This window comes from Sus scrofa, chromosome 5, assembly GCF_000003025.6.
Source record: "Sus scrofa isolate TJ Tabasco breed Duroc chromosome 5, Sscrofa11.1, whole genome shotgun sequence".
NCBI lineage: Eukaryota > Metazoa > Chordata > Mammalia > Artiodactyla > Suidae > Sus > Sus scrofa.
Window position 1 is genome coordinate 16,491,203 of NC_010447.5, and position 27,789 is coordinate 16,518,991.

Genomic DNA, 27,789 nt, shown 5'->3' on the forward strand with positions numbered 1-27,789 from the left:
GCGTTACCGTGAGCTGTGGTGTAGGTGGCACACTGGGCTCGGATCTGGCATTGCTGTGGCTGTGGTGTAGGCCAGCGGCTGCAGCTCCATTTTGACCCGTAGCCGGGGAACCTCCATATGCCGCGGTGTGACCCTAAAGAGACCCCAAAAAAAAAAAAAAATTATGATTATGCGCCACAGCAGGAACTCCTGAGTTGCATTATTACAATGCTCCATAGATTATGGTTTGTACATTTGTCTAAATTCCCCTACTCAACTCTTAAGATCTTTAAAATCAGGAACATTCTTTTTTGTTTAATTTTTATTTTTAAATGAAATTAATGAGTCGGTTATAAACAGTCAAATAGTACTATGAGGTTTGTAATAGCAACAACAACAAAAATAAGCAGTGTCCTCTTCTCCCCTAGAGACAGATTATTTCAGCTGTTTTAACGGTTTCTTTGGGCATTTACCTCTGTATTTCTGTGTAACATTTTACCACTCTTTCTTGACTTTTTTTGGTTTTCAGTTTATTATTATAAATTGAAATTTTATTTATTTATTTATTTATTCATTCCTACAAGGAAGGCTTAGCTTTTTCTCTCTTACATCTCTCCCCCAGCCGCCTGGACACCACACACTCCTTTGCCCCTTCCCTCACATCACATGAACACTCATCGTGAGGGTGTGTTCAGTACATTACTTTTTTTTTGCTGTTAAGTCAGCATTCAGTGTTTGTATTATTATGATTATGTAAATATTCTTCACAGCAAAGTCACTTGGTGTACTAGGATTATATTTCTTTTTTTCACAATTAATCCATCTTCGTTATTATTATTATTATTATTGTCTTTTTTTGGCCATTTCTAGGGCCGCTCCCATGGCATATGGAGGTTCCCAGGCTAGGGGTCTAATCGGAGCTGTAGCCTGTGACCTACACCATAGCTCACGGCAACGCTGGATCCTTAACCCACTGAGCAAGGCCAGGGATCGAACCCACAACCTCATGGTTCTTAGTCGGATTCGTTAACCACTGAGCCACGACGGGAACTCCGGTTATTACTGTTTTTAGATGTAACTCTTGATGCCGTCTCTCTTCCTGAAAACTGATTGTTTTCTTGACCGGCCAGCAGCCTTCATTATCATTCTAGTGGAATTTTAGGAAGGTGTGGGGAGAGATAGCTGTGTTCATTCTGCCACGGTTAATCAGAATTCTTTATCCTAACATTTCTGCTCAAGGATTGTTCAAAACTTGGGCGAAGATCATTTCGGTTCATCTGAAAGATCTCAAAGACATCAGTACCTCATTTGCTGGCTGTTCCCCAGCAAGGTGATCAAACGGTCTCTACAACAGCCCGAATAAAGTGTTGAAACTGAGAGGCCTCCTTCCGCTGGGTGGGTCTGAGAAAGAGCCCTGTCTGAGCTCGGTGTTGCAGCTCTGCACTATTTAGTATTGCCCTTGACGTTCAGCAGTGGCATCTTCTCTTGGACCCACATCCTTTGCTTTAGGACTTTACTGCAGTTTCTGCCTTTGATGGCACTGGTTTAAACATTCCATTCTGTCTTCATATATTTCAGATCATTTGTGACCTTTGTGTGTTTGTTTCTCTTCTTTCATCCTTTGACTTTGTTCTCCTGTCTTTTACTTCGTTGAATTGTGTTGGTCTCCTTGTATATATTCCTTCCTGGCCTAGGTTTCCACATTATTTTCCCCCCACACCTTTACCTGCTGCCCTTTTGAGATAAGACCTGTCAGTTTATGGATGTGATTATGCGTTGACATTTTCTAGCTTGTCCTGGAAAGGTTTTTTTTTTCCAAACGTGGCTTCCTTTTGTGGTTGCTGCTTGTTTCGCTGGAGGGTATTCGCTCGCCACTGTTCCTGTATATGTACAGACTCTGCCCTTGCCAGTTGTTCCCCACCCCTTTCATCACAGCTCTTTGGAGTTCAGGCCTGCCTTTGAGGTTGTGCAAATGTGTATATAACCGACTTAAAATGAAACAGGTGAAAACCTTGTGTTTTATCCTCTTTTGCCAAAGGCTCTGATAACTCCTCTCAGGGATGGTCTATGATCCTGTTTTCCATAATGACCTCATGTAATTGTATGAAGATGGTGAGAGGCACACATTTTTGCATAAAATTTGTATGGCTTAGAGATAGACAGATAAGCAGGCTTTTCAAGATTAACTGTTAACCATAGCCTTCAAATTGGTATCTCTTCACTTGTCTTTGTTTTTCCCAGCCACCCATTATCATTGGTGGAAATGAGGAGACCGACAAGACCTTATTATTTTAACCAAAATTTGGGTTACCTGCAATGTAAGACCCAGAGCTCATTACTGTAGGAGACGCAAGATGAATTAAGACCAGCCTCTGACCTCAAATTTTTTTATGCTGTCATAGGAAAGACAGGTATACAAGTGAGAATCATAAAACATAAGAGTGAAACAAACACTATAGGAGACTTCTAAACAAAATACTATGGAAATTCAGAGGGACATGAACTTAAATCTAGCTGTTGAAATCAGGAACAGCATTTTGGAATGATATAGAACATTTCTGACTATATAATTATTAAGTATTGTGTGTGGGATCTATTCTCTATCCCATTTTGATTTGAAAGTTCCTTCCCCCACCCTGAAAAAATCCTTCTGTGTAGCACTGGGAGCTATATTTAGTCACTTATGATGGAGCATGATAATGTAAGAAAAAAGAATGTATACATGTATGTGTGACTGGGTCACTTTGCTGTACAGTAGAAAACTGACAGAACACTGCAAACCAGTTATAATGGAAAAAATAAAAATCACCATTTAAAAAAAAAAAAGAAAATTCCTCCCCAAGTGATAACCACAGCATAATGGAAAGAACGTGGAATTTTTTTTTCCAGTGACAGTTCTCCCCTCTCATCTGCTGGATTTGGATAGTAGTATGGTCGCTCTGAACGGGAGCACACACTGCGGTCTTATCTGTCCCCACACACCTTAGTGAAGGAAGTTCACTCTCTTCCTCTTGGGGCTTCTCTTTCCTCCTGAATTGTACAAGAACCTCCTGGGATGTAGGTAGTAGTGGAGGAGGAAAGGTGGTCAGTGCAGCTTCCACACCCAGAAAAGAGCCCTATTGTGTGCTGCTGCTTCTCATGCCTCCTGCTGAACCTGAACTTCATCAGCCACTCTGATGGAGGAGCCCACTCAGCTCAGTCAAGGTATCCCACTTGGATTCTCAGGGCAGAGCTGTTGTATTGTGTTTATTTATTTTATTTTTTTATTTTTTATTTTTATTTTTATTTTTTGTCTTTCTGCCTTTTCTAGGGCTGCTCCCGAGGCATATGGAGGTTCCCAGGCTAGGGGTCGAATCAGGGCTATAGCCACCGGCCTTCACCAGAGCCACAGCAACTCGGGATCGAGCCGCATCTGCAATCTACACCACAGCTCATGGCCACGCCGGATCCTTAACCCACTGATCGAGGCCAGGGATCGAACCCGCAACCTCATGGTTCCTAGCCGGATTCCTTAATCACTGAGCCACGATGGGAACTCCGGTATTGTGTTTTGTTTTGTTTTTTTTTTTTATGCCACACACGGCCATTTTCCTGATGCCAAGTGGCCCAGGAAGCTTCAGAGACCAGGAACTCCCAACTCCTCTCCCTTCTAGAATCCACCCCTAGGACTCAGAGAAGGCAGGCCCTTTCCAGACAGTGAATGCAAACACGCTTTCTTCCCTCCCTTCCTCCAGGCAGTGAGGCGGGTTAATCAGCCATCCTCCTGAGGAAGACTCTCCACTGTGAGCTCCTAGGGAAGGTCCCCTCACCTGACTTTCTTGCGGGGGCGCAGCTGGGAGTGGAGGCTGTGTGTTTAATGATTCAGGGTGGTTATTTCTCTCATTACAGAAAAACACATTTAATCTGTGATAGGTGTCCTGCTTCCTTAGTGGTATCTATCACACAGAGTTACTGTGAAGATAAGATGAAAGTTGAGAGTAGTGAGATATTATCATTGTCATTCTGTCATTTCCTGTTTAAATCCCCTCAAAGACCACTCCTTTGGTTTAGGACAGGTGACCTGACCCCACTTTTCTTCTTCTCTAGCCTCATTTTGTCTCCCTCCCTCTTTCACTGTGTTTCAGCACCCTCAGGCTTTTTTTTTTTTTTTTTTTTTTTTTTTGGCTGTGCCCATGCATGGCCTGTGGAAGTTCCCAGGCCAGAGACTGAATCCTCCCTCGCAGCCACAGCCACAGCAGTGACAATGTTGGATCCTTAATCCGCTGAGCCACTGGGAAACTGCCCCACCAGGCTTTCTTAGACTTGTCAGGTGTTTCTCCCTCACTGGGCTTCTATACACACGGTGCTTTTGTATAAAATAGCTGCTACCCTCCCCTGACACCCTGTCTCTGCCTACCTAAAACCTAAAACCTTGAGTCCCTCAAACTCTAATACAAATTAAATTCCTCATTATGTGGGCTCAGAGAGCCTTGTCTTTTTCCTGCTCAGTGCGTATCACGATATAAAAGATACACATGAATAGGTGATCACTTTTTTTTTAAATGACCGCACCTGAGGCATATGGAAGTTCCCAGGCCAGGGATCGAACCTGTGCCTCCACAGCAACCTGAACTGCTGTAGTTGGAACTCTGTCACTATTTTTCTTACCGGTGAAAATGTCTGTTAAATCTTACTGCCCGAGTTGAAGGACAAGAAACTGAGGTTGGCCTTCTTCCATGTTCCCAAGTGGAGATTTTGCATAGTTTTATGCTAAAGATCAGCTTCTTTTCTAAGTTATCGTTGTTATTATGTGCAAACAGTAGAATAATAGGAGACTCTGATGTCTCTTTCTGCCAAAGAACAATAAATTATGTATATGCTGACCACTGAGAAAGGAGGCTTTGTATTGTAGAAGAAATGAAAATTTCTCATTTTTCTTAAAACTTATTGTTAATAAATGTTGAAGCATCATCATAATTTAACATAATGGTGACCCCTAGTGGATATTCTGTGTAGTAGACAGAAAGATCCCGGAATCTACCCCCACCACCCAACTGAAGCAGTCGTAGTGTGATAATCAGAAGTTTTGAAGAAAACTTGATTTATGAGGTTCTCGGCTTTCCCTCCAGTACTTAATCTATATTTTAGTGTCTTTGAAAATTACTTTCATTTTGTACATAACTTTTTCATTAAAAAAAAATGGTAAAGCTCTCCAAAGTACTTTATCATTACTTCATCCCAACTACTTAAGGGATTTTATATCCCAGCCGATCCTTATAATTGTATATGAATAGTTTTTATGTACACAGTTGTAATCATACCCATAGTATCTTGTGTTCTTTTATCACTTGCCATTATTTTGTTTAGACCTTTTCATGTGTCTAGATAGACAACAGTTTTTCCTTTTTCATGGCATGTAATATGTATCTCATTGTTGGGAATTCCCGTTGTGGCTCAGCAGGTTAAGAATCCGACTAGTATCCATGAGGATGCAGGTCCGATCCCTGGCCTCCCTCAGTGGGTTAAGTATTTGGCATTCCCATGAGCAGTGGTTTAGGTCGCATACGCGGCTCACATCTGGCGTTGCTGTGGCTGTGGTGTAGGCCAGCAGCTGTAGCTCCAGTTCAGCCCCTAGCCTGGGCACTTCCACATGCTGTAGGTGAAGCCCTAAATGTATCTCATTGATACATATAGTCAATTCTCTTTGCTTTTAGCTTCTTATGTGGTAATGAAAATGTGCATATCTTATTCAAAACACAGAAATTTCTATTTTGGGGTGCCAGGTAATTCCTGAGATCAGGCTGAAGTGTGAAACCATGGCCAGGGAATGATTCGTCTTTAAGCAGCATCTTGCCTGCCCAGCTGACGTTGGACATGCTGTTAATAAAGTCCTGCTGGGTCGCTATGTCCCCAGATCCCTTCCTCCTCTCTTCCAGGAACCTGACATCCATGTTTCCTGCTTCCTTCTGTGATAAATTGTTGCCCTGGCAAGTAAGCTAGTGTGGAAATAAACCTTCCAAAATTCTTTTACTCCAACCTGGACATAGTTTCCTCCCTCTCACCTCCAGATATGCATTGAATTACCAGTTGCTTTGGGGGAAAGGAAAAGGAGACAATTCATCTTCGAAGATTGGAAAATTCTGCTCACAGTGTCGTAATTTAGGAAGCTGAAAAGTAGATATTATTTTTAACTTATTTTGGCAAGAATCTGCTCTCTTGAATTAGAAAAGTCAACGTCATTTTTTTCTTCTTTATACTTATTACCTTGATGTTCTATAATGAACATGTTATTTTTATATCCTGAAAAATAACTTTTCTAAATTCTAGAAACCCAGTAAAGCCTATGGAAAAAATAAACACCCCAGATCTCATGACCTGCAGATAATTGCTCTTCACGTTCCACTGTATTTGCTCTCCAGTGTTTTCAATGCGCATATAAAATGTATCTACAAATCTTATGGTTTTTTTTTAAGAAAAAAAAAAACTCCAGGAGTTCCCGTGTGGCTCAGTGGTTAATGAACCCAACTAGTATCCATAAGGATGCAAATTTGACCCCTGCCCTCGCTCACTGGGTTAAGGATCCTTGTTGCTGTGAGCTGTGGTGTAGGTCAAAGATGCAGCAGTAATGAACCCAACTAGGATCCACAAGGACGTGGGTTTAATCCCTGGCCCCGATCAGTGGGTTAAGGATCTGGCAATGCCTTGAGCTGTGGTGTAGGTCGCAGATGCGGCTCCGATCCCACGTTGCTGTGGCTGTGGTGTAGGCTGGCAGCTACTGCTCTGATTCGACCCCTAGCCTGGAAACCTCCGTGTGCCGTGGGTGAAGCTCTAAAAAGACATACACAAAAAAACCTCCCATACATGGAAATAAAAATTTATAAATTCATATAAATTGGAGAGTGATTATTCACATTCAGAAAGATTAACTACAGAGCTTTATTATTATTATTATTATTTTGCCTTTTAGGGCTGCACCCACAGCATATAGAAATTCCCAGGCTAGGGGTCGAATTGGAGCTGCAGCTGCCAGTCACAGCCACAGCAACATGGCATTCAAGCTGCATCTGCAACCTACACCACAGCTCACAGCAACACTGGATCCTTGACCCACTGAGCAAGTCCAGGGGTCGAACCCATGTCCTTATGGATACTAGTCGGATTCTTAACCTTCTGTGCCACGATGAGAACTTCCAGAGCTTCATTATTAAACTCCATTATGAAGTGATTCAGTTACTAGGAATTCATTTTATTCTTTTTTTTTTTTCCCATTTACATTACCTCTCTTGAACTTGAAGCAGGTACATTACACATTTGTACCAAAATCATCTGTCAGAAAAAATCCAACTTGTGACATTGTGCTTTGGGCACTTGATGGATGCTCACTCAGCAAACTTGTCGGCCACTTACTGAAACTGCAAATCGACCTTTTGGTTTCATTTCTGGCAAGCTACCTCAAAAAGTCTGTCATGATTTTAGACCCAAAGAGACCCAGTCTGCTTGGCTGACTAAATAAATCCCTGAGGGAACCGAGGTAAACTTTGCAGAGCATCATACTAATGTTGCTTGGTGGATAGAGAGTGTGCTGTGAGGCTTTTAGGGGGGCGGGGTACCAGTTCAGTAGCTCTCTTGCCAAGTGTCATGTGTAACTCTCAGTTCTCATTATATGTCTGTATTTGTGTTACATTTCCTTGTGTGTGTGTTTTTGTTGTTTGCCTTTTAAGGTCGCATCTGCTAGGGGTCCCTGGCTAGAAGGTCCCTGCTAGAAGTTCCCTGGCTAGGGGTCAATCAGATCGGAGCTACAGCCACTGGCAATGCGGGATTCAAGCCGTGTCTGCAACCTACACCACAGATCACAACGGAAACCCCTGATCCCCGACCCACTGAGTCCAGGATGGAACCTGCATCCTCATGGATACTAGTTGGATTTGTTTCCACTGCAGCACAGTGGGAAGTCACATTTCCTTGTGGTTTGATCTGTGATAACCTCTAGATACTCCTGAGTGGAAATGTTCATTCTAATTCTTCCTCAGATTTATCAACGCCCATTTCCTCTATCACATCCCTCTATCATTTCTTGGTAAAAAATTTTATTTAGTCCACACCGTCTTCTTTTTGCTAATCCATTACATGGAAAAATACCGAGTAAAAAGCATAGGTGAGGGAGGAATCGGAAAAAATATGCAAACTTTGTGTTTCCGTCCTTTGTGAAATGAGAACCCGTGTTCCTTCTCTCCACCCTTCGGATCATTTGCTGTCTAATTTGAAAGCACGTGTTTCTTGGCAGGGTTTCATCCTAGCAAATCTGCTTCTTTAATAAAAAAAATAGAAGTTAGTAACAGGTAATTCAGTTATATATTCATTATGACACCCCCCCCAAATAATACAAAGCTAGTGTTTTAAACTGTATCTTATTTAAGTCAAACCCGTTTCTCTGTGCATGTTTACAGGCAAAGTGGCTCATGTGTGCTAATCTGATTTCCTTCCTGTATATATCATCTGACTATTCAAATAAAAATAGCCCCTTTCTATTTTTTGTTCTCTATTTAAAGTGAATTGGAATATGTTTTAAATAATTTCTCTAGTGACTGTCTTAAAACTTTATTGGGGGGGGGCTTTTGCAGAGTCTTTCACATGAAGGCCGGTGATTTTAAAATAAAGATATCTAGCTGCTGACTGAGTGCAAATCCCAAAGCATTTAGATGCTCTTAAACTAAATTATTCATTCTGATTGCTTTCCTCTTAAGAGCTTTGGGAGAATTTTCATAACCTTTTTCATTAACCTTTTCTGGTTGAGAAGCAGTAGAGTTAGACCTGGGTTTGAATCCTGGCTCTGCCACCCCCTGGCTCTGTGACTTTGGATAAAATAATCTATGTGTCTATTTCTTTTCTGTCAGAAATTAATAGTGATAGTGCTGGCTTTATAGTTGTTGTGAGGAATAAATAGGATAAAATGTGCGACTTCTAAATGCACAGTGCCTAGCATAGAGCAAATACTTAAATGTTAGGGTTTTGTTTGTTTGTTTGTTTGTTTTAAATAGACCAGGCCCTGGGAAGGGAAGTTTTTTCTGTAAAGGACAAAAGAGGAAATATTTTAGGCTTTGAGGACCGTACAGTTTCTATCACAGGTACTCAACTCGGCCTTTATAGTGTGAAAGCAGCCATTGGCAGTATGTTAGCGGATGCCCGTGGCTGTGTTCTGATAAAACTTTATAAAAACAGATATGGGTCACAGTTTGTTGACCCTGTTCTAGAGTAGTAAAACTAATAAATGAGACAGTGTGAAAATGTCAAGATTCCGTATAGGTCTTCTGTGAATTCTACGTCAAGAGAATTTAGGTTGATTAAAAACTTCAATTTACAATCCCAGGCATTACATTTAAAAGTCTCAGTGTTGGAGTTCCCATCGTGGCGCAGTGGTTAACGAATCCAACTAGGAACCATGAGGTTGTGGGTTCGATCCCTGGCCTTGCTCAGTGGGTTGAGGATCTGGCGTTGCCATGGGCTGTGGTGTAGGTTGCAGACGCAGCTCGGATTCCGAGTTGCTGTGGCTCTGGCGCAGGCTGGCAGCTACAGCTCCGATTCGACCCCTAGCATGGGAACCTCCGTATGCCACAGGAAGCGGCCCTAGAAAAGACAAAAAATGAAACAAAATAAAATGAAAGTCTCAATGTTGACAGAACAGAAACTCATGGACTTGAAGAGCAGACTTGTGGTTGCCAAGGGGGGAGGGCCAAGGGAGTGGGATGGACTGGGAATCCGGGGTTAATAGATACAAACTATTGCCTTTGGAGTGGATAAGCAATGAGATCCTACTGTATGGCACTGGGAACTACATCTAGTCATTTATGATGGAGCAGGGTGGAGGATAATGTGAGAAAGGGCATGTATGTGAGTCACTTTGCTGTACAGTAGAAAATTGACAAAACACTCTAAACCAGCTATAATGGGGAAAAAAAGATTAAAAGTCTCAGTGTTGAAACTTGTTCTGCTCAGATAATATAAATCTCAGCCACCAGGAACCATCAAAAACAAACATTTCTATCTTTTTTTTTTTTTGAGCGTTGCACCTGAGCCATATGGAAGTTCCCAGGCTAGGGGTCTAATTGGATCTGTAGCCTCCAGCCTATGCCAGAGCCACAGCAACGCCAGATCCGAGCCAAGTCTTCCACTTACACCACAGCTCACAGCAACGCCGGATCCTTAACGAGCGAAGCCAGGGATCAAACCCGAAACCTCACGGTTCCTAGTCGGATTTGTCTCCACTGAGCCACAACAGGAACTCCACAAACAAACATTTCTAGATCCATTTAGAGAGCATCCTAAAATATATTATTCCTTGTTTTCTTAAACAGCATATGGGTTTTGGGTTTTGGCTTTATAAACCCACTCTTAGCTGTGATCTGGAGCAGTGCATTTGCTGGAGAGGTGACATCTTCCTATAGTGGTCACTTAACTTTTTGTGTTTAAGCTACCTTTCTGGGCACAGCTAAATGCTATTTAAGAAACTTAAAATACACCTTAAAAAAAAAAAGAAGGAAATTCTGCAACATGTGAGAGCATGGATGAACCTGGAGGATATGATGCTGAGTGAATTAAGCAGACACAGAAGGACAAATACTATATGACCTCACTTATGTGAGAAATTTAACACAGTCAAATTTATGGAAGTAGAGGGTGGAATGGTGGTTGCTGGGGACTGGGGAGGGTGGAGGGGAAATGGGTACAAAGGCTTAGCTGCACCAGAGAAGTTCTGGAGATATGCAGTACAACGTCATGCCTGTACTTTACAATACCCTATTGTACACCTAAAATTTTGTTAGAAGATTATATCTCATGTTAGATATTTTACTAAGATTTTAAAAATTATGATTTAGGAGTTAAGACCATTTGAGGAAATAAAAGGCAGTAAAATATGAGAACTTTAAGTGTTTTTCTGCTTATTTTACCTGCGTATTTACTCGTCCCCATATTCTTGATAAGACAGTGAATGTTGGGAGAACATTGTATGGGGGCAGGCCAGGGACTGGAGAGGGATAGCTTCAGTGGTGATGCCTGTTGGAAGAGGGCCTATTAAGACTTGAAGACTGGAGTTCCCATTGTGGCGCAGCAGAAACAAATCCGACTAATAACCCCGAGGTTGTGTGTTTGATCCCTGGCCTCCCTCAGTGGGTTAAGGATCCCGCGTTGCCGTGAGCTGAGGTGTAGGTCGCAGACGCAGCTCGGACCCAGCATTGCTGGGGCTCTGGTGTAGGATGGCGGCTATAGCTCTGATTAGTCTCTTAGCCTGGGAACCTCAATATGCCTTGAGTGTGGCCCTAAAAAAAAATAAAAGACTTGAAGACTATTTTTGTTTAGATGATATGTTTATATGGAGTAACTAATGGTGAAAAATAGCAAAGCTATTCTTGCACCACTGTGCAGAATTAGGGGTTATGTACACCCCACCCCACCCCACCCATCTTCCCTCCCAACTAGTACTTGGAGTCTTTGGAATGGCCTTTTCACTTACTTGTGTCTTCTTGCTATTTCTTTCCCATCACCTGTTGACAAATACAGATCTAAGTTTTGTTTGTTTGTTTGTTTGTTTTAAAACCTGGATGCCTTTGCATTTTTTTTTAAACATATATATTAAAGCTCTCCAACCCTTTACTGTTGATGGGGTAATGGTACCTACCTCAGAATGTGGTGGAAGTGCCATAAGGTGCTTAGAAAACATTAGCTATTATTGTTTTTGGATAACCCTCTTCCAAACTCCTTTTTTTTTAGAAACTGATTCAGCAGTACAGAAAGAACATAGAAACCAGACACCTGCTCCATCTGCACCTCAAACTTCTGCTCCTTCTAAGTACCACCGAACCCGATCTGGGGGAGCCAGGGATGAACGATACCGATCAGGTAAGAGGGAACTGAAAATTACCGTGGAACAGCTTTTCCTCACTGTAGTATGAACTGTCGGTCCTGAGAGCTTATAATGTTTGTTTTTTTTCCTTGAAGCACCAATATGTCTATATTAATTCATTCATCAACCACTTACTGAGTACCTGTTCCATGACAGGTGTCATAGATACTCTTATTTGCTTGGGATACAGCCCCAAATAAGACATTCCTGCCTCAAGGGCAGAAGGGGAGCCAAGCAAGTACAAAGAGGATGTGAATAAATAAATAAGAAGGCAGAGGGCTAGGGTCTCCTGGGATGGCATTGGGAGAGCTCGGTAGACCCTGTTGGAAGAGGCAGGTCCTCTGTGTTGCCAGAGCTGTTGATTAGTCCCTTAACTGTTGGAGCTGGAAAAGAAACTCACAGTAAAATTTCGAGTTGATAAATCCTTCCCCTTTACTTCTTCTGACCCAGAAAACACCCACGGGGAAGGAAACGGCTTGTGCTGTGGCTGGCAGTGGGAATATGCTCCTGCCACCTGCCCATCCAGGACTGATGAGCAGAAATAAATCACAGACTCCCAGGTGGACGTGTGGCATGGTAGCTCGTCCCACGCCCATCGAAGGTCCACTGCACTAATAAGATAGTCAGCACGGCACATGCATTATTTTCAGAAGTAGCAGAGTTAAGGCAGAAGAATAACTGGAATGTTATTGTACTTTACCCATGTTTTTTCTCCCTTATACCAGCCAAGGTTACCTTATCCTTTCCTTCCTTCCTCCCTCCCTCCTTTCCTTCCTGCCTTCGGCCAACTTTAGGTTCTCCTCGTTTTTACAGCATGCAACAAAAAGATTAGTAAGCAACACAAAAGGGATTCTGTACACTCTGTGTTCAGGCCGATCACATAGAGAAAAAAGACTTTAGTAAGCTCATTCATCAGTGGAACGTTTTGACCTTCACCTACTAAAACTCACCTGTCTTTTCCACCAGTTCTTTGAGATTTACCTCTCTCCCTGGGACTTTTTTTTTTTTTTTTTTTTATGGTAGTAATGAGAAGGCCAGAGAGGAGGTAAAGAAGGGAACAAAGGTGATTTGAAAAACCTGAAGATAGTGAAAGTTGTGAGTTCTATACTACTGCCATTGGGGGGGCATAAAAGAGGAGGCCTGCAAACGTGAATTTTGGCTGAAAATCACATTCTTCAATATATTAGGAAGTGCCCAACTGAATAGCAAAGAAAAGTTTGGCACTTGTTGAGAATTCTGGCTTCCATGAATAAGAGGAAACCAACCCTAGCCACAGAAGGAGAGCAGATAATTTGTAGAGATTAATGGGAGTTGAGCTTCACCTCATTGCCACTCCATTCACAGGAAGGGTTACATTTGCATGTCATATGCAAAAATAGCTTAAGAATGTAGAGTATATTTGGGAATAATTGTAAGCGTCAGAATACAATGATGGGTACACAGAAAGGATTTAATATTCATTTCAGCGCGTGTAACTTGAAAATCCTCTCTTGGGGTTCCTACTGTGGTAGAGCAGATTAAAGATTTGGTGTTGTCTCTGCAGCAGTTCGGGTGTCTGCTGAGCCATGGGTTTGATTGCAGTGGCTCACGGATTCCGTGTTGCCGCAGCTCAAATTCGCAGCTCAAATTCGATCCCTGGCCCAGGAACTTCCATATGCCACGGGCACTGCCAAAAAAAGAAAAAGGAAAACCCTCTCTTATAAGAAAAAGGAAAATCCTCTCTTATTTGATGGAGGCTTATTAACACCTACATTTCAGCCAAACATTGTCAAATCTAAACAGATTCTGTGTTTCATGCTTCAGACCTGATGTAAAGAGCTTATGTTTATTCAGAATTTAAATTATCTGACCTGATTCTGTTGTTTGTGCTTAGCTGAGAAGGTCTGACATTTCAAATACACTTATTTAGTACCTCTTCTTCCTGCTTATTAAATCATGATGCTCCTTTCTACACACATGTTATGGTCGCAAGTGCAGAAAATACAGTCTGAGATGCAAGTGATCAGTGGTAAGTCGTTCTGATAACTCCTTTAATGTTAATCTTTTGAGCAATTAGCCACCTTAAACAAAACAACAGAAACAAAAAAGGACTTTAAAGGAGTATTTGTGTCGCCTTGTTCAGTTCAGACATAGTACTGGAAAGCGATACCCCCAGCCGTGTCTGGGGACTGAACTTCGGAAGTGATTTCTCTATCAAAGATCAAGATGAATTGTGTACTAGTGAATGAGCTAAATCCAGTTAAAAGAGCTGCTGCCTCTTCTTATCGGTAAGAGGCTTTGCTAATACAGTAACTGAACATCTCCTTTTGACACAGGTGTAATGGGCCAGGGCTTATCATGTTAGCAATAAATGGTGGTTTCATTTGTCCTGTGGTCTGATACCATGAGTCCTTGTGGCAGAGAAGAACAGGCTCTGTAATGATTAATTATCTCATTGTTATGGACTTTCTAAAGTGTCATTAATGTGACTAAGTCCCCAGTCTTGGCAAGTTTGCTATCACGTTTCATATCTCCTGCAGCAATACTTTTGGAAAAGTAGTGTTTTTCATTAAGAAGTGTGAGCATTTGATATGCTGTTGATCTCTTGAGAAAGTGCTTTTTTCTCAGTATAGTCAATTAATCATTTGTTTTCCAAGACAGCTAAGAACCATAGTTTCATCTAATATAGGAAGGACACTTTTCACATTTTAACATACCTGAAATCAGAATATGTTTTATATAAGATGATATCATAGATTCAATAAAAAAAGGCAGTCTTGATTCAACTAAGTAAATCTCAGGGATACTAAAGTAGGATAATAAATACAAGTTTATAATAAATATAAATGTAGGATCAAGCTATTCCATTTCAGAGCCAAGAGTAAGTCATTACTATGGTCTTAAAAGTAACAGCATAGGGGAGTTCCCGTTGTGGTGCAGTGGTTAACGAATCCAACTAGGAACCATGAGGTTGCAGGTTCGATCCCCGGCCTTGTTCAGTGGGTTGAGGATCCGGTGTTGCCATGAGCTGTGGTGTAGGTCAAAGACTTGGCTCGGATCCCACGTTTCTGTGACTCTGGCATGGGCCTGCGGCTACAGCTCTGATTCGACCCCTAGCCTGGGAACCTCCATTTGCTGTGGGTGTGGCCCTAGAAAAGACAAAAATGATAATAATAATAATGATTACATATATTATTATGTACACAGATATAGAAATCTGGAGAAATATGTACCAGACTATTGAAGTGAGATTATTTCTGGGAAGTGATGAGTCTAGGGAAAATTTTCATATATGTGTTTAGGTCTTTCCCCAATATGTAAATTAATTTTTTCCAGTTTTTTTTAATTGTGGTAAAATACACATAGCAAAATTTGTGTGTATTAATTTTAAACAGAATAATAACAAAGACTTTTTTTCTTTCTAAAAATTGAGGTGGCGTTCCCGTTATGGCACAGTGGTTAATGAATCCAACTAGGAACCATGAAGTTGCGGGTTCGATCCCTGGCCTTGCTCAGTGGGTTGAGGCTCCGCGTTGCCGTGAGCTCTGGTGTGGGTCGCAGACGTGGCTTGGATCCCAAGTTGCTGCGGCCCTGGTGTAGGCTGGCGGCTACAGCTCCGTTCGACCCGTAGCCTGGGAAACCTCCATATGCCGTGGGTGCGGCCCTAGAAAAGGCAAAAAGACAAAAAAAAAAAAAAAAAAAAAAAAAATTGAGGTGTGATGACATAACATTACCTTAGTCTCAAGTACACAGCATAATGATTCAGTATTTGCATATGTTGTGAATGATCACAATAGGTCTCATTAGCATCAGTCACCTTTCATAGTTACAAGAAAATTTTTTTTCTTGTGATGAGGACTTTTAAGATTTACTCCCTTAGCAACTTTCAAATGTATAGTAGAGTATTATTAACTATAGTCACCATACTGTACAGTACTTCCCATGGCTTACTTATTTTATACCAGGAGGTTTGTAAAAGATAGTTTTTAAAGTGATATCCTTGGATAAAATATTTAAAGTTTTACATCAGTTGTTCTTAATGACTTTTATTCTTTTTTTTTTTTTTTTTGTCTTTTTAGGGCTGCTCCCGCAGCATGTAGAGGTTCCCAGGCTAGGGGTCAAATCAGAGTTGTAGCCTCAGGCCCATGCCAGAGCCACAGCAACACGGGATCCAAGCCGAGACTGTGACCCACACCACAGCTCACGGCAATGCCGGATCCTTAACCCACTAAGTGAGTCCAGGGATCAAACCTGCAACCTCATGGTTTCTAGTCGGATTTGTAACCACTAAGCCACGATGGGAACTCCATAGAAAATGTATTTTTGATGTTCATTTGGAAAATCAAACACTAAAGAATAGCTAAGCAACACTGAGAAAGAAAATCAACAAGAGTGATTATACCTACTAGATGTTAAAACATACTCTAAAAACTCTATAATTAGAACAGTGTGGTATCTGGTTATTTTTTGCAAAAAGAAATATGGGCAGGATAAATTAATAAAGAGATTGATGGAGTTCTTACCGTGGCTCATCAGAAACAAATCTGGCCAGCAGCCATGAGGATGCAGGTTCGATCCCTGGCCTTGCTCAGTGGGTTAAGGATCCAGCGTTGCCATGAGCTTTGGTATAGGTCACAGACGCAGTTCAGATCCTGCATTGCTGTGGCTGTGGTGTAGGATGGCAGCTGTAGCTCTGATTCAACTCCTAGCCTGGAACCTCCATATGCTGAGGGTGCAGCCCTAAAAAAGACCAAAAAAATAAAAATAAAAAAGAGAGAGAGATTGGTGACCTATAAGAGAGTGGATAGGATTGGGGTAGAAGTGGTTGTTGGGGAGTAGTGACACATCTTTAAGTTTACCTTGGTATAGTTTTGACTTTTAGAACCATGTTAGTGAATGGAAAACTATCTCTTTACTCACACTATTCCTGATAACTTTGTGGGTTTTCCACACCAAGCCATTCCCAAGTTCTTTGCAGATACCACCTAGATATCCTTATAATTTATCCTAATTTAATTCTGACATTACCTACTTGGAAGTTAGTGCAGGCCCCAAAGCTCATTCCGCGAGAATGCTCTTACCTTTGAATGCCAATCACAAATGCAGATCTTCTTTGACCTATGGTGGGGTTACATCCCATTAAATCCACTGGAAGTTGAAAATATTATGAGTTGAAATGCATTAAATACACCTAACCTACTGAACATCATAGCTTAGACTGAGCTGCCTTAGATGTGCTCGGAACCTTACTCCAGCAAACAGTTGGGTAAATGGAATGGCTGAGTGGTTACAGAGCGGTTGTAAGTGTATCACCTATTTACCTCTGTGATCACATGGCTGACTGGGAGCTGTAGCTTGCTGCCACTGGCTAGCATCATGAGAGAATATCGTAACCAGGAAAAGATAACTCAAATTTTGAAGTACAGTTTCTACTGAATACATATTGCTCATTAGCAGTTTATTATGAAGGGTACAGATGAAGAGGTACATAGAGCAAAGTCCAGGAGGGTCCCAAACCTAAGAGCTTCTGTCCCTGTGGAGCTTAGGGTGCACCTCCCTGCTGGCATGTGGATGTGTTCACCAACCTAGAAGCTCTCCAAACTGCTTATTTTATTTATTTAATTTTTTTGCTGTTTTTTAGGGCCCCACTTGGGGCATATGCAAGTTCCCAGCCTAGGGGTCGAATTGGAGCTATAGCTGCCAGCCTATGCCACAGCCATAACACCACAGGGTCCAAGCCACATCTGTGACCTATGTACACCACAGCTCATGGCAACACTAGATCCTTAACCCACTAAGTGAGGCCAGGAATTGAACCCACATCCTCATGGATCCTAATCAGGTTCATTAACCACTGAACCACAAAGGGAACTCCCCCTTTATTTATTTATTTTTTTTCTTTTTTGGCTGTACCCATAGCACATGGAAGTTCCTAGGCCAGGGATCAAACCTGCTCCTCTGCAGAGACAAGACTGAATCCTTAACCCCTTGTGCCATAGCAGGAACTCCTCTAAACCTCTTACCGTAGAGTTTTTTGTGGAGACTCCATTACCTAGGTGTGCTTGATTAAATCATTGGCCATTGATGATTAGCTCAATCCTGTATCTCTTTCCTCTCCCCAGAGGATGGAGGGTGGGGCTGCAAGTTCTAAACTTCTTTTCTTTTTTTTTTTTTTTTTTTTTTCCTTCCATTTTTGGCCTCCCCACGGTACATGTATCTCCTGGGCCAGGGATCATATCCAAGCCATGACGACCGAAGCTGTAGCTTTGGCAATACTGGCTTCTTAATCCATTGTGCCAGGCTGGGGATTGAACCCGTGTCCCAGTGCAGCAAAGACACCACCAATCCCATAACACCACAGGGGGAGCTCCACAAGTTCTAAACTTCTAATCACGGACTTTGTGGTAACCAGCCCCCACCATGATTTGCCTCATTAAAATAAAAGACACTCCTCTGGCTCAGGAAATTACAAGGGTTTTAGGATCTCAGTGTCAAGAACCCAGGCAGAGATCAAATATGTATTTCTTTTTGTGTCGCATAGTGTTTAATCCACAACTTGGGAAAGGACCTCTAGGAATCAAAGAAAAGCAAATGAATCTAACTGTATTACTCAGTAAAATAATACAACCGTCAAAGGTGGAAGGGGTGAGAACTAACCCAAATATTGTAAAATTAAAACTAAAAATGAAGGATTGAACGTGCATCCTCATGGACACTAGTCAAATTTGTTTCCACTGAACCATGATGGGAACTCCAGGAATTTTAAAACTACTTTCTGTGTATTTTGGGATTGAGTGAATGAGTAAAATATATTGATTATACTGTTGAGCTGGGTTTTTTTTTTTTTTTTTTTTTACTGTTAAAGAAGGGAGTTTACAAACGGAAAAGGGGAATATTGGAATGAATTCTGTGGTGTTGAATTGGAATTGGAGATATTAATGTGAACTCACAGTTTTTAATATAGATGAAAATAGATGTAGATATATATGTGTGCGTTTTTTTATGTTTATATTTCTTTATCCACTGAAAGCACTTAGAAGAAAGATACCCCAATGACACCAAGCACTCCTAGTTCTAGGATCTTTGGTTTCTAAATACCATTCTTCACTAAGAGGAGCCAGAGCTCCTTGGAGAAATGTGTGTAATTCCAGTGCTGGAGCAAGGAGCATACCAGATGCGCATGGATCATCTTGTACCAGGAGACAAAGAATGTTCAAAATGACCAGAATAGGAGTTCCCATCCTGGCTCATCCGACTAGCAACCATGAGGTTGCGGGTTTGAACCCCGGCCTTGCTCAGTGGGTCGGGGATCTGGCGTTGCTGTGAGCTGTGGTATAGGTCACAGACGCAGCTCGGATCCCGAGTTGCTGTGGCTCTGGTGTAGGCTGGCGGCTACAGCTTCAGTTAGACCCCTACCTGGGAACCTCCATATGCTGCGGGAGCGGCCCTAGAGAAAGCAAAAAGACAAAAAAAAAAAAAAAAGACCACAATATATCGAAAGGACATGAAAGGTAGTTTGTAGGGTCTCCTGATGGCCAAAGCTGGGATATATGAGCATCAAAATAAGTAATGATAGTAGCAGAATAGTCATGGAATAAAATGAGAATTGATAGGTCCGAATATAAATAAATGGTGGAGAAAGGAAAGCTTTTTCTGATAAGAGAATACCAACTAATAAGTACCATTATAATAATAATTGATTCAGGCAACAAGCATCAGTGGATGCTAAAACTACTGGGTGAAGGTCGAATGAAGTGTATAACATTTGTATAGGCTGAAAAGTATTCATCTGTAAATTATGTGTTAACTAGACAAAGGAAGGAGTAGAAACTTTTTAGCAGACAGTGTCTTAACCAAGTAATCAAAATCACTATTACCAGTAGCAAGGCAGATGCATCCTGACATCTTGTTTCAAGATAATGTATTACTTCTATGGTTGGTATTCCTGCCAAAATGCAAAACCTGAATCTGATTCAGAGGAGATATCAACAAACCAAAATTTGACAGTATAACTAGTTTATACAAAAATGACAAGGTATGGGAAGATGAAGGTTGAGAAACTGTTCCAGATTTTAGGATGATAAAGAGACATAACAACTAAAAGTACTGCGTGATTCTACATTGTGTCCCAGATCAGGGAAAGGGGGGCACTGTAAAGGACATTATTGGGACAGTGGCTGATTTGGAGGATTGGTTGTGGGTTAGATAATAGTTTGTATCAATTTTTGAATTTCTGGATTTTGATCAATGTACTGTGGATATTATATAAGAAAATATCCTTGTTCTTAGGAAATATATCTGAGTTGGAATTAATCCTTAAATAAATAGGATTAGACTTGCATGCTAAAGTGAAAATTCTGAATTATTCTTATTGCAGGCAGTTGTATGAATGTGGCAAAATTTGGAAACATTGTTTAAATAAATCATGGCACATTCATAGTGGAATACTACATAGCCCTTTATTTGTGTGTGTGTGTGTGTGTGTATTTCCTGTTGCTTTTTTTTTTTTTTCCCCCCCACTGTACAGCAAGGGGGTCAGGTTATCCTTACATGTATACATTACAATTACACTTTTTCCCCCACCCTTTCTTCTTCTTTTTTTTTTTTTTTTTTTTTTTTTTGTCTTTTGTCTTTTTTTTTGTTGTTTGTTGTTGTTGTTGCTATTTCTTGGGCCGCTCCCGCGGCATATGGAGGTTCCCAGGCTAGGGGTCGAATCGGAGCTGTAGCCACCAGCCTATGCCACAGCCACAGCAATGTGGGATCCGAGCCGCGTCTGCAACCTACACCACAGCTCATGGCAACGCCGGATCGTTAACCCACTGAGCAAGGGCAGGGACCGAACCCGCAACCTCATGGTTCCTAGTCGGATTCGTTAACCACTGCGCCACGACAGGAACTCCCCGGATTTGTTTCTGATGCACCGTGATGGGAACTATTGTCTGGATAATTTTGCGGTTCCTATTAGACATTCAAGTGAAGGGCTGAATTCTTTTGTATCCGAAGTGACAAACAAGTACCATCAGCTCTTATATTTTTGTGTTTTTTTTCTTTTTTCTTTTTCTTTCTTTCTTTTTTTTTTTTTTGGTCTTTTTAGGGCTGCACCCACAGCATGTGGAGGTTCCCAGGCTAGGGGTTGAATCGGAGCTATGGCTGCCAGTCAACTGCACAGCCATAGCAGCACTCAGATCTGAGCCACATCTGCAACCTACACCACAGCTCACAGCAATGCTGAATCCTTAACCCACTGAGAGAGGTCAGGGATCAAACCTGCATCCTCATGGATACTAGCCAGATGTGTTTCTACTGAGCCAGGATGGGAAACTCCAGGCCTTATATTTTCCAGTTCAAAATCAACCCCTCTCTCCCCAAGCTCTCACTCCCTTTCAGCCAGTTAAGAAATCCTAAGCTTGAAAAGAGTGTCCTCTGGGCACCTGCACAGCACACGTTCCCTTCAGAGCTGGGATTCCCACCCAGTGCAGATGCCTGTAGATGCTTCCCCTCTCTCCATCCCCGACCCCATCTCCATCAGCTCCTTGTCTGCCTTGTTAAGGCATTTTTCTCCTCTGTAAATTGTCCTTGACTACTGCCTTTATCTCTTTTTCATTTTCATTTTTTCATTGTTACAATACAAGTGATAAAAGTCACCTAAACACCCCTTTTTAACAATTGAGGCAGTAATAGTTTATCTCACAGAAACAAACACTTTGAGAGCCAGGAGCTAATAAATGCAAACTTTTAATCTTTCAGATATCCACACAGAAGCAGTTCAAGCTGCACTGGCAAAGCATAAAGAACAGAAAATGGCTTTGCCCATGCCCACCAAAAGGCGGTCCACATTTGTCCAGTCTCCTGCGGATGCCTGCACGCCTCCTGGTAGGTTTATCAGAAGTGCTCTCTCTGACAGTTACTACGTTGATGTTTCCTAAATGAGTTCTGCTTTTTCTTTTCTGAGGTAGGAACCAGAACTCTGTCCTTGTCATCAGAGGTGTATGAGAGTACACAGTGAAAGTGGCAGCTCTTGAATGTCCCATCAGAAACAACACACAAAAAGAGGCCTTAGGAGTAAAGCTATTTTTGAAAAAATTTCCTTCTGAATTTCCAGCATTTCCTTGCTGTGACCTCCAAACTCATGTAATCATAAATAAATAAAGGCCAAAGCTTAGGGTCTAAAAAATGTTCTTCTCTGATTAAATAGCTATTCTCGTTGACATCCAGAATATGACTTGGAGTCTTTAAGAGATTTATGCTCCCAAATCAGGTGCTGTCTCTGCAACAGTCATAGGAATATGTAGACTTGTTTGTGTCATAAAAAGAGTAATTGTGCAAAGTTATAATCTGAAAAATGTGTGTAAATGTGTTTATGTGTATGTTAATATATTTTGTATATGTATATATATTTAAGAATCTACTTTTTATAGTGGAATCAGGAGTTCAGTGGGAGCCAAGCGTCCCGTCCCCGTCCTCCAGACTTGGAAGGCTTCCTCCCACTAAAGTAAATTTAAGAGGTATAACTTCATATTTGAGGAGCAACTGGAACAACTTTTAAGTTGTCTATTCAGACTCTTTCCCAAAGATCTTCAAAACCTTAAAAAGTTTTTTTAGGTGAAATCCTAGGCAAAAGCTCGATGTAGGCCCCTAAGACTAAACATAATAAATCTATTTCGGAGCCTCAATACAGTGCCTCTCTATTGTCATGTTACTGGTAATGAAATCTTTGGGGAAAACCATTTCTGTTGGTCTAAGGGGCTTCCCATGTCTTTGGGGGGAGATCCCCGGGAAGATGACATTGTCCCTTGGACTCTGATTCACAGGCATCACGTTGAGCTGTTCACACTGATCCTGTTCCTGGCCTAGGTTTCTAGTGATAGTTTCCTCCTAGCTTTTGGCTACCTTCTCAGAGCATTTGGGTGTGCTGTGGGCTCATTAACTGTGTGTGCTTTTTTTCTTTACATATGTGGCGTCAATATGTTTGAAAGAGAAATAGCTCTGTGGCTTCAAGTGTTTCTCAAAACGTAACACAGGATACCTCTAGCAGCCCATCACAATGAGACAGTTTGTGTCTCTAGCGGCGCATACTTCCAGCCCACTCATTCAGAATCTTGGACGGCTTCCCTTCCTCCGCATTAGCCCAGCACCAGTTGGGTCCTCGTGGACAAAGGGGTTCTCAGTTTAGTAGCCGTTCCTTGCTGGCAGATTCTGCTGCAGCGCGGCTGCGGGTTCAGCCGTGCTAAATGGCAGAGGGTAGGGAGCGGCGTGACTTGGAGCTCTTAGAGACAGCCCTCTCCAGAGCTGTTCTGTTTCACAGTAAATAGTTTTGCTCTCATGGCCTCGGGTGAAATGTGAGAGTGCAGCAAAGGATCTTGAGAATGCTCAGAAGACATGGAAACCTCCTCTGTCCCCTTAGAAAGTGATTGCCTGAGGGGAATTCACCCGCTACCTCGAGGCTCTTCACCACGGCTGAATGGGACCAGAGTCCTTTGGAATTCTCCACAGGCCTCTCTGTCTCTAAACATTCATGTTCGACTCTCGCTCTAGCCTTCAAGATGTGGCATAATTTTCTTGGTCACCTGTGCTTTTAAGAATTTCATGATTGTAAAGATTCCGTCCTTTCTCCTAAGACCTTTATTTATTGAATAATAAAAAGTTGTGCACAGTTCCCCTCGTGGCACAGTGGAAACGAATCCGACCTTGAGCCATGAAGTTGCGGGTTCGATCCCTGGCATCGTTCAGTGGCTTAAGGATCTGGCGTTGCTGTGGCTCTGGCGCAGGCCGGCAACTGTAGCTCTGATTAGACCCTTAGCCTGAGAACCTACACCTGTCCGTGAGCGTGGCCCTAAAAAGCAAGAAAGGAAAAGTTTTCCTGTTCACTTATCTCCTGTTGTGGGGTCTCTGTGTAGTATGTGAGAGACATTAATTTGCTCTTAGGGACATCAGTGGTATCAAATAGCAGAGGAATTCTCTCTCATTGAGAGCACCCTACATGGTGATTTCTCACTCGGCCCCCACTTAGAGCTGGATCTTGAGGCTTTTATTCAACAATTACGCACATGCTTGTGTGCTCCACTGTGAGGGAGTGTGATCATAAGGCTTCCATTAACCCCTTTCATTTGAGGGGGTGGAACTTGCTGTTCCCAAGGTAGGATCTGGATTCCATTCTCTCCAAGCATCTGAGAGCCACCTGTTAGAGACTTGGCTAGTGCAGTTTAATCTTTCAGCACTATTTCTCTGAACCTGTTATAGCCTCACACAGGCATGGTAGGTTGTTACCTTGCGCTGAAGGGGTGGAGAGGAAGAGGAGAACTGGCATGAATTATTGTAATTATAGGCTGATTTTTAAAAGCCAGTTTCTAGGGCAGAGTTCCTGCCGTGGCACAGTGGGTTAAGAATCCGAGGAGTTCCCATCCTGGCTCAGTGGTTAACGAATCCAACTAGAACCATGAGGTTGTGGGTTCAATCCCTGGCCTTGCTCAGTGGGTTAAGGATCTAGCATTGCCGTGAGCTGTGGTGTAGGTTGCAGACACGGCTCAGATCCCGAGTTGCTGTGGCTGTGGCATAGGTCGGCGGCTACAGCTTCGATTCGACCTCCATATGTTGCGGGAGTGGCCCAAGAAATGGCAAAAAGACAAAAAAAAAAAAAAAAAAAAAAAAAAGAATCCGGCTACACCAGCTTGGATCACTGCAGAGGTGCGGGTTCAATCCCCAGCCTGGTGCAGTGGGTTAAAGGATCCAGCATCACTGTGGCTATGGCTGTAGGTCACAGCTGCAGCTTGGATTCAGTCCCTGCCGTGGGGAGTTCCTGTTGTAGCTGAGCAGATTAAGAACCCAGCAAGTGTCCATGAGGATGTGGGTTCAATCCCTGGCCTTGCTCATTGGGTTAAGGATCCAGTGTTGCCTCAAGCTGCAGTGTAGGTCTCAGATGTGGCTTGGATCAGGTGTAGCTGTGGCTGTGGTATAAGAGGCTGGCAGCTGCAGTTCCCACTGGACTCCTAGCCTGGGAACTTCCGTATGCCACAGGTGTGGCCATTAAAGGGGAAAAAAAATGTTTTCTTGGGCCATTGTAAAAGTGACCTTGCTATGACTTTCTTAAAAAGTTGTGCCCCTCTTACAGGGCACAATTAACCTCAGATTTCACAGTATGTTAATCATGTTGTCCTTTGTGCACTATCAGAGGTCACACCACACACACATCCCAAAGCCTGCTTCTGGTCAGGGCCCTTACCCTGCACCTGGTGTGCCACATGGACCTAGTTTCTGGGGTGCTGCTGGAGCTCACTGCTAGTCGGCTTCTCTGGGAGGCACCCAGCATGTAACGGTCAAAATTACTGAATTGTTGAGAACTTAGAGCTGTTTTTTGAGGGATTTAATAAAAAGGATTTAAGGAGTAAACTATGACATAAATCTCAGCTTTATCCGTAGTATCATATAGTCTGGAAAATATGGTAAATAGTTGGCCTGCGAAATAATTTGTCTTTTGTTCATAAATCCTCAAATAATAAAATGTCTGTCAACCTGAAATTTGCTTATTGACATGTGCACTGATTTTGGTCGTGTGGATTGGAAATTTTAAATTCTCCAAGTTGGTAGCATTCTCTGGTTCTTTTCGTGCCTGTGGCCTTTTTCAGTCTTTTAGACCGCTTGAATTACTGCCATCCAATTCCCTTTATGTGCTGAAATCATTGACTAATGTCATGAGGCAATTACCTCAGCTCTTTCTTTGTAGGGGTTCTTTGTGTAACGCTATTACTCATTCATACAGATAAACACAATGCAAAAACTACAGCATATATTTTTTCCCCCGCTAAGCTTTTTCTGCACCCGTGTGGACTTGCCCTGCGTTGCATCCTGAGGGTATGAGGATGACCAAATAGACCAAATAATGACCCCAAAGCACAGTAAGCTGTTTTGAGTGGCTTGTGTAGAATAGGGTTTAAAATTTAGAAGTCTGTCTCACACAGGGCTCCACTTGAAAGTGACTTTAGTAGTAATTCATAGAGCCAGACAAGGAGAAATTACCTGTCTCTATTTCTGTATGTGAAAATGATGCCCATGAATAGACTGAGATAGCATTATACTTTTAACCTTTAGCAATGCTTTATAGAATTATAGTATGCAAAGGATTTTCTATATACCAGTGGCTGCCTTCCTTGTTTGTTCCTCATAACTCTCTACTCCGTGAAGTGGGAAATCCAGATTTCTTTAGAGATGAGGAAACAAACAGATTTATAGTGACTATGTGATTTGCCCCAGCTTATACAGCAATTATGTGGCAGGGTCAAGTTTCTTGATTTTTTTTTTTTTTACTGTACTAAAGCATCATGTTTGAGAAGTCCTTTTTTACTTAATAGGCATTCCTATATCTATTATTCCAAACAAATGTAATAGCTATGGCCTTCTGGGAGCTTATAGTCCAAAACATGTATTAGTCAGTTACCAACTTGGAGAGTTTTCTTGAAATATTCTAATGTTATTCGAAACCACAGAATTAACAGAGATGGCAAATTAGACCTCCGTAAATGTGCTCTAATTAATAGATTTGGATCTTTTAATAACATACTTTCATAATTGGTATGGGTTATGAGCAATGCGCCATAATTACTGGGAGGATTAGTATTCAATATTCTTTAAGCCAAAGCACAATAAAAATCCACCCTATCAGGTTGAATTTGTTTATTTCAATAGGTGATTGCGAAATTTAAGGTTTGCCAGTAAAAATAATTTCACAGTTACTATTTCTTGAGTACCTCTGTATAGTAGTCAAAGGGCTAAGTGCTTAACATATATTTTTTCATTATTTGTTTTCTCAACAATTCTCTGTCCCATTTTACAGATGAGAAAACAGGTTTAGACAGGCTCAGTAACTTGCTTGGACATCTGTTTCTAGCTGTGTAGTCAGTTAAATAACCTGAAAATTCTCTCCTAGAAACAGGAGAAAGAAAATTTCTCTTTAAACATTCTAGATAGGATATAATCAGCTTCCTTTTAAATACATACAGAAGTAGGAGAGGGAGAAAATGATGACTGAAAATGGGTGCAGTGAGATGGGGCTGACTTTGGCTGCCCTGGGGGGAGGGAGACAGTAAACAAGGAGCCTAAATGTTAATTACTACGGGGGTAGAAAAGACAAAGCCTTGGACCTTACGTAGATTTGGAAGCTGGAATTGAGATCTCTGGAGGGGTTCACATCTTTAGCAGAAGAGGGAACCTAAAAAAATTAACCTGCTGGCACAAGAAGACCTTGTCAAGAAACCTTCCCTGGTGCCTGGCCTTGGAGTAATGGGGGCAGGGACCTTTCCTAAGAATTTGTCATCAGTAGGTACAAGAATGTTAGTTCTTAGCAGTGTCTTGCCTGGTAAGAACTAACATTAGAAAGTGGTCCTGGAGTTCCCGTCGTGGCGCAGTGGTTAACGAATCCGACTAGGAACCATGAGGTTGCGGGTTCGGTCCCTGGCCTTGCTCAGTGGGTTAACGATCCGGCGTTGCCGTGAGCTGTGGTGTAGGTTGCAGACGCGGCTCGGATCCCGAGTTGCTGTGGCTCTGGCGAAGGCCGGTGGCTACAGCTCCGATTCGACCCCTAGCCTGGGAACCTCCATATGCCTCGGGAGCAGCCCAAGAAATAGCAAAAAGACAAAAAAAAAAAAAAAAAAAAAAAGAAAGTGATCCTAGGCTAATGATAACCGTGGGGCACAAATGGTTTCTGAAAGGATACAACCTCAACCCAGGGATTTAGGATACCCACAGATAAAGATCCACTGAATTTTGTGAGCAAACAATCCAGAAATAGAAAATACCTTGAGAGAGAATCAATAGAAAAAGAACAACAGCAGCAAACAGTAGAATTGAGACCCATAAGAACTGCTTTGCCCGACTGCTGTGTCAATGGCAGAGCTAAGATAGGAATTCAGAGCAGTCTGACTTTGAAAGGCTATTCTCTTTTCTCTAAATTACTTGGCATA

General features: G+C 42.0%; 1 protein-coding gene across 1 annotated transcript in view; it reads left to right on the forward strand.

Moving 5' to 3' along the window:
• Positions 1 to 27,789, forward strand: part of DIP2B (disco interacting protein 2 homolog B) — a 230,434-nt gene that overhangs the window by 118,176 nt on the left and 84,469 nt on the right. Inside the window, 2 exon segments of the mRNA XM_021091658.1 lie at positions 11,725 to 11,853; positions 21,584 to 21,709. Of these exon segments, the coding sequence (XP_020947317.1) occupies positions 11,725 to 11,853; positions 21,584 to 21,709 (255 nt within the window).